This window comes from Aulonocara stuartgranti (assembly GCF_965226115.1).
Source record: "Aulonocara stuartgranti genome assembly, chromosome: 4".
In the NCBI taxonomy this organism is placed as follows: Eukaryota; Metazoa; Chordata; class Actinopteri; order Cichliformes; family Cichlidae; genus Aulonocara; species Aulonocara stuartgranti.
The window spans coordinates 7558031-7569731 of record NC_138942.1 but is presented as its reverse complement, the minus strand read 5'-3'; the positions used below and the strand labels follow the sequence as shown (position 1 = coordinate 7569731).

General features: G+C 40.4%; 1 protein-coding gene across 2 annotated transcripts in view; it reads left to right on the top strand.

The window, feature by feature from the left end:
• Positions 1 to 3371: 3371 nt before the first annotated feature.
• The window catches only part of plcd3a (phospholipase C, delta 3a), a 28851-nt gene continuing 20521 nt past the window's right edge, over positions 3372 to 11701 (top strand). The window contains exon 1 of one of the 2 annotated variants that reach the window (XM_082529042.1): positions 3372 to 3788. In XM_082529042.1, the coding sequence (XP_082385168.1) occupies positions 3701 to 3788 (88 nt within the window). In that variant the 5' untranslated portion in view covers positions 3372 to 3700. Of the gene's footprint in view, positions 3789 to 5055; positions 5086 to 11701 lie in introns of those variants that run through there. The other variant, XM_082529043.1, reaches the window with a different exon arrangement.

Genomic DNA, 11701 nt, shown 5'->3' with positions numbered 1-11701 from the left:
CGTGTTTATATACCAGCTCCGCCTCTACCCGTGCGCATGCTACTGCTTTCAACTCCTGATGGATTGTGGGGTATGACGTTTTCGTTTCGGCGAAGCCTTGGCGGAGACCTTCGCACCAAACTACATAGCCCACAAGTCTACCATAACTGGCGAGCTTCTTGACCAATCAATTAAGAGGATCTCGAGTCCGCTAAAGCCTACCCTACTCTTTGTTGATTGGACCAGAGAATAATTTTGCTGTTGCTAAGCTCAAGGTATTTTCTGATTGGGCAGATCAATAGTCAATCACAGGACCGTAATCCACGCAAAGAAAGCAGTCCCGGGCATTTTACGGACGCTACTATTTACAAATGAAGGGGTTGTGTTTGCAATTGAAGAACTAAAAGTTAATATGTTTACATTTGAAATAAGTGATTTGCAAACTGGAGCAAATATGCGTGGTTTAAACACACAATAATAGGCTTTGTTTTTATTTACTCATCCAGCCAACATAGGACAAAATTACCCATACAATTAACCCCCCCTGTATTTTAAGCTACAACAACAAACTGTCTTGCGGAATCTAGTCCGTCTTCGACGTTCATTTGAGAAACTAAGTAAATACAGCTTATTCAAAACATAAATTTTTGTACATGTCAGCTGCCATAAAAATGCGTTGCTCAGGCGCCATTTAAGAGATTGAATGTTTCCGTGTCAAAAGTCTCTTCTGTGCGGAGTGATATGTTGTGGGGCAGAGGGCCAGGGGAACTCTGGAATCAGCGTAAACAAACGACATTTATTGTGAAGCTGCCGTGGAGAGCGCTGTTCCGAACCCCTCGTTGTTAAAGGGTGGGTCAGGCGATCTCACACTTGCTCAATAATCCTATTAGCAGTTGACGAAGTGGTGTAGATCAGCGTTTGAGTTTTTCCGCGGAGCCAACGTTCTGATACGCAGTGTTAGTTTTACACTGTTGTCTCGTGTTAACGGCTAAGGAGACGCTAGCTAGCTAACGTTAGCCAAACGTTAGCCAACGGGCGCTACGTGTCGTGGCTCCCAAACTAAACACTACACTACTCCACATACATACGAAGCCATACGTACTACAACAAAAATAAACTTAACGTTTAACTCATTGGTCACAGAAAACGCTCCTAGTCGGTCTGAGTATGACGAAAAACGCCATACTGCACTAAAGCTAGGTAAGCTAACGTAAGTTAGCGTACGCTACCGTGTAGCGATAATATAAAAAGTATTAAACCATGAGTGATAGACCGTTTTTAAATAAAATTGTTTGGCTTGTGTCAGTTTGTCGATTCAACTGCAGCAAAGCAACTACAATGCGCTGTGCTACTGGTAATGATAGCCATCTGCTAACTAGGCCAACGTGTTCATATGGGGCCCGCGTAATTCCTGGGCTGTTTTATTCCGATGTGATTTTCTCGTTTCACTAAAGCGATTAGTGTACACATTTCAAGTACTGCCACAGTTAGTCGAACTGTACAAGTCAGAGTACCGAAAATATACACAAACAGACTGAAAACATTCGTTTTTTGAAACAGTCCTTCACATGAGACGTTTGAGCAACTGTCTTGCTTTCAGGAAGTAGACCGCGCCTGATCTTTCCAGTTTCCCTTTAGTTAACTAGTGTTAGCAAGCTCTAGATGGGTGTAACTCGCCAAACCAATAATCTTCTACAGTATTCACAACTTTTCTGTATTGTCGGCTTGTGTGAAATAAACAAATGGAAATAAAATGCTGTGGGGAAAAAGGTTGAAACCTTTATGTGGAATATGTTAATGTGGTTAATTTGTTTTATTTGTTTTCTGATGCACATTATTTACATGTGCATACTACATGCATACATATTTGATGTCACAATGGTTAAAGAGTTAGTCATTATTCTGTGTTAATCCTTAACTGTGCATGCTTCACTGTGTCATCCACAAATTGTGTCCAGTTTTCACAAAGCAGTTTGCTTCCATTAATGGAAGAAGTGGGTTATTCAGTCTGTGGCCTTATGTTGGGTGACTGGTCTCTCCTAACACTGCCAGTGAAGACTGGTTACAAACAACACAGGCCCACTGTTTCTACTAATAGAAGCAGGCAGAGTTTCAGCTTTGGCAAATAAGCAAGGCAAACTGGGAAATCCTTTGAGAGGGGAGGTGATCTGTTCTAGTTAATATGAAACCTAATGACCATGGAGATTGAGAAACAGTACCAGGGCTTCCCATATTCTCAAATCAAGGAGCGGTGCGCAGCTACAGCACCAGAGCTGCTCCTGCATAGATCACAGCTTGTGAGGATTAGCAGGCATGACTTAATCTCTCACCCTGTCCAACATAGTAGTTGCTGCAATTGAGCGGAGATGAAAGATATGTGTAATATACTATTATACGCTGGTGCACGGGCCTGAAGAGGAGGTGCAGGAGGAGTTTGTGCAGACAGCAGGTCCAGATGGGTGTTTTAGTAAGGGAAACAGTCAATCCACCAGCTTCATTAAATGACCAGGTTAAAGAAACATCACCTTAGGCTCCATCCACCCAGCCTACCAAACCTGTACGTGTGTGTTTCCTTTGCACATGGCTGTGACTCAGCTCTGCCACTCTCTGCTCTCTGTTATAACTCCATTACTAAGACTTAATTAAGTTTGCAGGCAGTGCTCTGGTACTGTGAGCACCATCTAATAATCAAAAAATTAAAAAAGACTGCAGTGCAGGTTTTCACTTTCATAACCAACCCTTTAAATCCGTGCAGACAGCATGAACATACTGGCCACAGATGATGAATGTGGCATTACGGAACTGATTGTTGTTGTTGAGAGCTAAGCAGTTACTTTTAATAACCAACAGGGGACGCCAGCTCCTCAGTCACTGGCATTTGAATGGGGAACAGTTTTACTAAAGTGGAAGCACTTTTTTCTGCTCTTGATCTCCATTTAGAGGAAGGTGTTTACATATTTGAAAGTTTGCCTGAACAATCAGGGTTATATGTTTGCTTTACCTCCTCTGAAAGAAAAGATTTCAGCTGTTTAAATGTTTGCTGAGCCTAGACAAAGGGTAACCTGCTCTTTGCCTGTGGACGTTAATCACGCCACTATATTCATGTAAGTATGCAAGCTTTTTAAAATTTATATATGAAAAGGTAGGTGAAACAGCACAATTTTTCTTTTTGGAATACAGCATGGCATCCGCGCAAAATAAACTCGAAATAAACATTTCAAACAAGTCTATATTTGGGTTTATTTATTTTATTTACAAAAAACAAAAAGGTCCCATAAAAAGTTTTTTGGTTTTTTTTGAAGAACAGATTTAACCAAAAACGCTTTGATACGCAACTGTTGAGACTCTGTGCGCACATAGTGCGCTTTAAACCATTTAAACAAGTTTGTATACAAATTAATGTATGGAGGGGGACTTGACCATACCTGATCCACCACCAAGGTCCCTTTACGTTTTCGTTGGGGCAGGAAGAGGAAGAGGAGGAGGAGGAGTAAGGTGTTGGCTCCAGAAGCGTGCGACTCGTTTGGAGTCCTGCGCACAAACATGAGTAGCAAATCTGGGGAGGGGACTCCTGCGGTCGGTTCTCTCTCTCTCTCGCTCGCTCTCTTTCTGCGGGCTGGGGGTCTGTCTGGGGCAGTTTAAGGACACCTGCGCCCTCAGCTTCCTCAAACCCCTAAAGTTACAAGCTTAAGTTTATTTCGCTGGAGTTTATGTAGCGATCATGTTAAGCGTAGGCACCGGCAAGACCAGTCCCAGGGAGCACAGGAGGAAAGTGAATGAGAAGACGACGGACCTCATCAGGAGGCTCGGTAAGGACACCTCCAAATCTGACCTGCTCCTAGGAGTTCACCGTCAGCTCCAGGCTGAAGTGTTTTGTTTTGTTTTTCCGCTCATTGTTGGTACAAACTTAACTGAGGCTTCAGTGATTTTTAGTCACCTTGTTTGTTATGTTGCCTTTTTCTAAGACAGCAATTATAATCGGTAGCTATTTATGCCTTCATAATTCATAACATAGTTTCTCTTAGAAGGCGGTGTGATTCGAGAAATCTTTGCATCTTTCTGAAAAGATGATTCATTTCACCTACTTTCATTGATAATTGCTCACTTCTTAGTTACAGATTGTTTGGTTTAATTTGTAGTCTCGTTAATTCGTGTCATTCATTTACTTCCCCCAGTTTACAAAAAATACATTAACAAAACAGGCATAACAGGTTTGCTTTTTTAAAATGATGATGTTCTTAGAAAGTGAGTAATGACCGAGCTTACAGATAATGGCATCAAACAGAAGCGAAGTTCTGAGTATTTGTGGGTGTAGTTACAACAGTCATGTGTTTATGAAGAGCAGAGTTGCTCACTGGACTACTGCTCTGATTCAGGCTCCTCGCCATTCCCATCTCAGCCTACTCCCCTCACAGTTCAGTCCCGATATGTCACTGCCCCTTCCCAAACTCGCCCCAAAATAGACACTTGCTGAGCAGCCATAGCGCACCTGTCAGAATCTCTGAGAAGACGCTGGATTTCTGGAAGGCTGAACCAGTGTTAACGACGTATATATGCAGGCATACAAAATTAGCTCACAGACAGAAATGTTGGATGAAATCTTTGCTTTTTATTTTATTTCTTTTTTTTTCTTTTCAGTTTTATATGTATAAAGGGGACGTATTGTGTTTTTTTACCCAACCCCATATTTTTAATTCCTGGACTTTAGTAGAGTAGTTTTGCATGACTCACTTGTAAATATTTATCTTGAGGTGTTGCACTGGCACAATATGATCCAGTAATAAGCTGTACTATATCAGGGATTTCCACTCTCATTGATGTACAGTGGCACATAGCCAAGAGTAGAAACCGGTCTGAAACTGAGCATTCAGAGCAGCATGAAGCCTGAAACTTTGGCAGTGTTTCACATGAGCATCCAACATTGTAACAGCATAAGCATGAGGAATGCACTCATGACTACCTAATTAGGCACATCTGTTCAACTGCCTATTAAGACAAATAGGTAATCAGCCAATCACCTGGTAGGAACACTGTGCATTTAGGCATGTAGACATGATTAGAACAACCTGCTGACGGTCAAACGGAGCACTGGAATGAGGAAGAAAGGTAATTGAAGTGACTTTGAACATGGCATGGTTGGTGGTGTAAAATGGGCTGGTCTGAGTATTTCTGGTCTGCAGTATCATAATTATTTTTGGTCAGTTTTAAATCATAATTTTAACACAATTACTGAGGAAGTAAATCCAACTCTTTTTCTTAATATCTTATAAACAAAATAGAGTATTAAGTGTTTTATTGGTCAACTGAAACAGGAAGTCCAGTTAGCTGACAAAGAACAGCACAAAGTAATCGAAACAGGAACATATGAGGGAGGCACTAACAAGCTGACACAGTACAGCACAACAATGAGCTAAGAAAACCATAAGGGATTAAATATGCACGTGGGGTAATCAGGGGTATGGAAAACACCCGTTAACACAGCTGAACCTAACTGAAGAAAATGAGACAAAAGATGCAAAATTAAATAAAACACACGAGAAACTAACTAAATAAAACGAGGAATAACTAAACAGAGGCTCTCTAATGCAGAGATGGGGACTAGACAAGATACAGGAAACGCACCAGGAGAGGAAAATGTGAAACTTGGGGGATTACTGATAAACAGACTCCGGATCATGACGTTAAACTCCAGGAAGATAATTATAACAACCCAGAATGGGGCATAATAATTGTTTTATCTGCAGTGGTGTAGTGGTTGCTGGTTTGATTCTTGCCAGAGATACAAGTTTTTTGGGGTTGGCATCCGTTTAAGAACTCTGTCAAATCAAACATGTGGAGTTATCTGCTGTGGCAGCCCCTAGTGGTAAGGGGGTGGCTGCAAATAACAACTTTATTTATCCTAAAGTCGCTATAGGCCAAAATTGTGATTGAAAGCAAAGACCTTAATAAGTAAAAACAGTATGCAGAAACAATCTCTTATAAATTCAGCTCTTCTTGCATGTTTAGTGAAAACAGAAATGCAGAATTTTAATGTTTTTGCAACAGTGTGTAAACATGGATCCATACTTCTGCAGTGGCACCATGTTTAAACTCTGACACTATGCACAGACTTGTTTAAGCATTACTGAAGTCTGAAACTGTATCTGCGCCTGAAAACGCAACACTGGCATTGCTATATTTGAGTGTCCCACTAATACTTAATAATAAAGCACGTGAGGTCACCCAAGTAGACTCACCACCACCACTTGTTGTCATAAATTTGTCAGGTGACTGTCCACCCACCATGTTTTAGCCGCTTTCACATCAAAGCGAAAACACCGAATAGTTTCGCAATCTGCAGGTGGGACTGACCTAAGTTCAAAGGTTTTGTGTCATGTGGTGTCACAGGACTGATCCGCCTTCCTCGTTCAAACATTTCTCACTCACAGTGAGCCAAAGTGACGAATGTGGCCTGAGAGGCAGAGATTTGTTAGTTTTGAGATAATCCATGTTTGAATCAGACTAGCGCAAACATGGATAAATAATATTCATTGCCACAGACGTCCCCACAGGGGTTTTGGGGGATTTGATTTCAGGGAGAGAGTCTGCGGCTGTTGGCAGCGCTGTTAACGGTGGTACACAGCAATTAGTTTCTTGTGTGAGCCAACAGCCTGCATAAGCCAAGGATTTACAAAACAACATCCATGATGAGTTTCAGTCGGTTTAGACCGAAGAGATGGGACAATTTCACACGTTGCATCTACAAGATGAATGTAAACACGATCGTGAGCTGAGGTGATGTTTTCGGAGGCCGCTGCAGGGAATACGTGGTATCTGTTTGGTATCTGAGTAAACTCAGCTGTAAATCTGAGAGCTTTACATATGCTTTATGTCTGCGATTGTGGTCAACAACATTCCCGGCCAAACAGGTCACAATCAACAAGGTTATCATCTGTTATTCGGTTTGAATGGTCAGGTGTTTAGAAGGATTTAACCTCAGTGGGATCTAACTGAGCCCCAACATACAATAAATAGCATCAGTTGTGTAACAACAGACACTTATTCCGACTGTGTATGTGACTAATAAAATTTGAATTTGAATTTGATTGTGAATAACCTTTTTTTTTCTAAATAATCACAGCTCCGCTGTTTTTGTGTGTGCAGGCTCACACTGTAGCAAAGAAAAGTATTGCCAGTTTATTAGACAAAAGGTAAAATATATACTGACGTGTTCAAGCTAAAGTCAGCTCTATTCAACTCCATTCAAATTTCAATTTTTTTTCAAGTTGTGCACTGTCCAAAAGAAAATAGGAATCCCCTTTCCCTTCTACCAAACCATACTGCTCTCAAAGTCTGGTTTTCTCCTGCCTATGGTTAAGTCTGCCAACCTCAGGTTGGAAAACAGTAAATCAACAGTAGAGGTTTGACTTTAATGTGGCTTAAAAATCACGATCATAGCCTTGTTAATACGCATTGCAACCTTAAATTGTGCTTTGACGGCATATTTAACCACATATTGGCAAATAAAATGACAGTTTTTTACAAAAGCTCATTTATTTCTCAACATTTTTTTTAATATTTTACTGGAATCCAGATATTGTTCAGAGCGAGTCTAGTCGCACACAGTGAGTCCTGCTTACTGTGTGGTCATAACTTGCTTATTAATGAGCAAATAAATGATGTTTCATTCATTATAAGAGACAAAGAAACGTTTGACTAAAAGCTGTTTGTTTTCGACTGAATACAAAGAGGCTGCTCTGCTTTCATGTTCAACTCCCTGCTGTCCAGAAACCATTGGCAACGATTCTGCATTTCCAAATAACACTCACTTTTTTCTACTCAGTCCTTTTTTGGGGGGTTGGGGGGGGGGGGGGGGTTCACATCAGGAAATTCCACAGAGAGTCCCGATTCCAAAGAAGAAAAATACGGTTTCCAACTGATCATTTTTCTTCTTTTGAGCTGGAATCTCATCATTTTGCCTAAACACTTTTGATTTTGGAGATGCAGACTGGATGCCACTGTTTGCCTCCTAGAGGGGACAGCTGTGCGACAGAGCTGAGAAACTTTAATTGGCCCGTATTAAATCTACAGCCCCTATACTTGTCTATCTTTATGCGAGAATCCATGCTAGCTGACTCTTGTGACTGCTGCTATGCTGACAGAAACGTGAACCGTGTCCCGGGAGGAGCTGGTATGTGGGCCTGAGTGAAGAGGACTCATGCAAGCACAGTGCACTGACCAGCTGATATAGTTATTTGGATTTTAATCCTCCTTTCAGCGTTAAAGCTACACTGCTGCTCACAGTGTCAAAGCACCCTCGGAGGAATCTCCATTGCTGAGTTAATTAAAATGTTAATTGTTTTCCGTTATTTGCTTTATCCACTTGCAAGTGGCACAGTTGTAGAGATAGATAATGTCAGTCTGTTGGGTTGAGACGAAAAGATCTCTTCTAACTATTCATTGTATTGTCATGAAATTTCATTTACTTTCACGTTCCCCTGAGAAGGAATCTTATTGGCTGTGGTGTCCCTTTCTCTTTCCTGCATGAACATTTGGTTAATTGACATTAAATATGTGATGCACACCTCTGTTACCTCCATAGGAGATGAACTGTGTTTTTCAGTCCTAGCTTTTACTGCTTTGACTGAGGAACTCATTTACAGGAGGCAACACTTTTTAAAGCAATGCTCATTAGTAGCATCCCTCTTAAGTAGGCTTTTAAAAACTCAGTGTACAGTACAGCGTCTGGGTTAACTGTCCCAGACATTATTATTTCAGCAAATTATAAATACCTGTCTAGCCATAATTTTGGGATTATACTTTTTCAAAACTACACAACATCTTCTTAACTAACCTTGTATTTTGGATCGTGTCATCCCAGACATTCTCTTGGCTGCAGTTTTATGTCTTCTTCCTGCCGCATTATCACAGTTGCCTTTGCCAACTGGAGAAATTGCAGATGTTGCTCCTCACTGAATGATCCTTGAGTACTTTTATTGAAAACCCTTTATTTCTAAGAGAGTGCCACTGTGCCAGTATTATCCTAAGAATGCCTGATTTGAAGTGGTACAAATATTTGTTGAGCCAATCATGTGGCAGTGATTGCATTATAGTCTTGTATACACGGTTAAGATAACCCCCCAAAGGTCAAACTGAGCATCAGAATGGGAAAGAAAGGTGATTGGAGAGATTTTGAATGTGGCACAGTTGTTGGTTCCAGACAAGATGATCTCTGAGTATTTTAGAAACTGATGATCTACTGTGATTTTCTGCACAGTAATTCCTAGTTTTTCCAGAGAAGAGTAAAAAATTTCCAGAGAGCAAGACCAATGCATGACATTATCACGTCAAAATAGACAAATCTCTGAGTAATGTTTCCAGAAACTTGTTGAATTGATGTTATAACTAGCATATAGGCCGTCACAGGCCCGGCCTGGTATTAACAAGGTGTACCTTGTTAAAAGTCGGCTCATTTGTATGTGTTAATTAGCCAAACTTTACTAACTACCAAAATATAACCGGTGTTTAGTTTTCATCTTTATGCACAAACTCTAGCAGTGCTTTAAAGTTTGGTGATTTGGAACTACTTCAGCCAGAATAAGCTAAGCTTTAGCTTCTGTAGATGTCAGCTAGCTGACTTGTTTACATGTACCTGCTGACAAAACCCACTCTCAGTAAGCGCCTCTTTTTGATGGATATCTGGACTCTATCTTGATTTAAAGATAAGGTTTAACAGTTGTACTTTTTTAAAACCTTTTAAATTGTCAGTGTTGCCTCAGCGGGTTTTTTTTTACTCCGAGTGTGCTATTACATTAGGCTTATCAAGCAAATTAGCATACTTTTTCTTACAACATCATCATTAAAATCACAGCTTTAATTAATGACTAAATATCTGTTGGTAATAGCTCATTAGCAAAAGGTAGCAAATCAAAATGGCAAACTAAGACAGTAAACATGGTAAATATCAGTAAACACTGACATTTGTGAGCATGTTTCGTACAATAACATTAGAACTGGGGCAAAAACACTTCTATGCTACAGACTTTTCAGCCTCTTTTAAAATAGTACACCAACATGCTAAACCGAAATGTTATGAAGAGGCTTTTCAGAAGTACACCAAACTGTACCAAATTTCTTAAATCTGTGGATATGGCCACACTTGGGGACTTGTAGCTACTCGAACTTTGCATTGTGGGCAGATAATAAAATTATACAGGCAGTAAAACAAGAATGTGGCTGTAGCGGGAGAGGGAATAATAAAAAGTGAAGCAGGAGGTTGAGAGAGAGCTAGTTAAGGCTGTTTGGGTAGCTTAGCGTGGTCACTGACCTGCAGTTAATCAGGTCCTTGTGCTGTGCTTGTGGGAATGCCTTGCATGTGGTAACAGCTTGGAAAAACAGGCTTGTTATGGACGGCCTGGCAGGGGGAGTTCTTTGTTTTCAACCCTGATGGGGAGAAATCCATGGTTTCACCCAGTGCGCTTTCAGGGATAGGGAGGGAGTGGAGGGAAGTTTCTGTTTGCTATAACTTTGGGGGTCCATTACTTACTCCAGAACTTGGCACTGACACGATGAGGACTGTGATTTAAGAGCTAAAGAAACAAATGAAGCCCTTTCTTTAGACATGAACAGAAAAGACTAAAGCCTGAAGAATAATTTGAGCAGTGAGTGAGAGCTGGTTTTGGCTGTTTCCTTCAGCAGTACTAAAAGGGAAGGTTCCATAAGAGAGCCCATTTGTTCTTGCAAAAGACTAAACATGCCATGGCTGAATGCTGTTTAACACCTGTGTTAGTTGCATTACTATTGCCTAGTAACGCAACTAACCTATGCCTATTCAATAGGCTAATTGCAGCAACCAAGTTCTTAACATAACTTTTTAAACCAGTTAAACCAGTTGTTTGAAGCATTTACATATTCAGATACATTTACTTGATTAAGAACTGTTAAAGTGAAAGTCAAAACATTTTCAAACCCTCCCAATGAGAAATGTAACAACTTAACCTTTTAACCTCACATTTACTGAAATGATTAACTAAATGAGAAAGCAGCAAAGTCACAAACATGCATAATTTAAAGGAAACACTCCTTACTACTATAAATACATTAAAAAAAAAAACCTGTTGAAATACACAGTGGAAAAGTATTTGACCTCGTCCTGATCATCAAGCAAAATGTAAAATTAGACAAAGATAACCTGAGTAAATACAAAATGTTGCTTTTAAATGATGATTTAATAATTAATTAATTAAAATAAATCTATCCAAACCTACTTGGCCCTAAGCATAGCTGGACTGGCCATCGGGCATACGGGGCATTTGCTGGAGTTATTCTGTCTTTACGCTGTCAGCTGCCTCTTCTTTGCTCATTCTTTGCTCATTCTTTCCCCTCCCTCTCCTGTTTCTACTTCAATGAACACGATCATGAAACTGATCAATGATCAGCTGATCAGCTTTTCTCTCTTGTTTGTTTATCGCCCACTTTGCGCCAGAAAGAGGAAACCAGCGGATGTCGCGCTAAACAACAGCTGCACGTTTAAGCTTGATCAGCTGTTGTTAGAATTTGTTTAATATTAATTTCAAGTATCAGCTGATGTTTGCTGGAACCACAGCTGTTAAGCTGCTGGTCATGATATCGGTTTGGATACGTGGTGAGAGGGAAACATGAAGATGAAACCAGGAGATGTCCTTACTGAATCATCAAGCTGAACAGGTGATGGACAAACAGGTTTACCTTTTAGGTGACATGA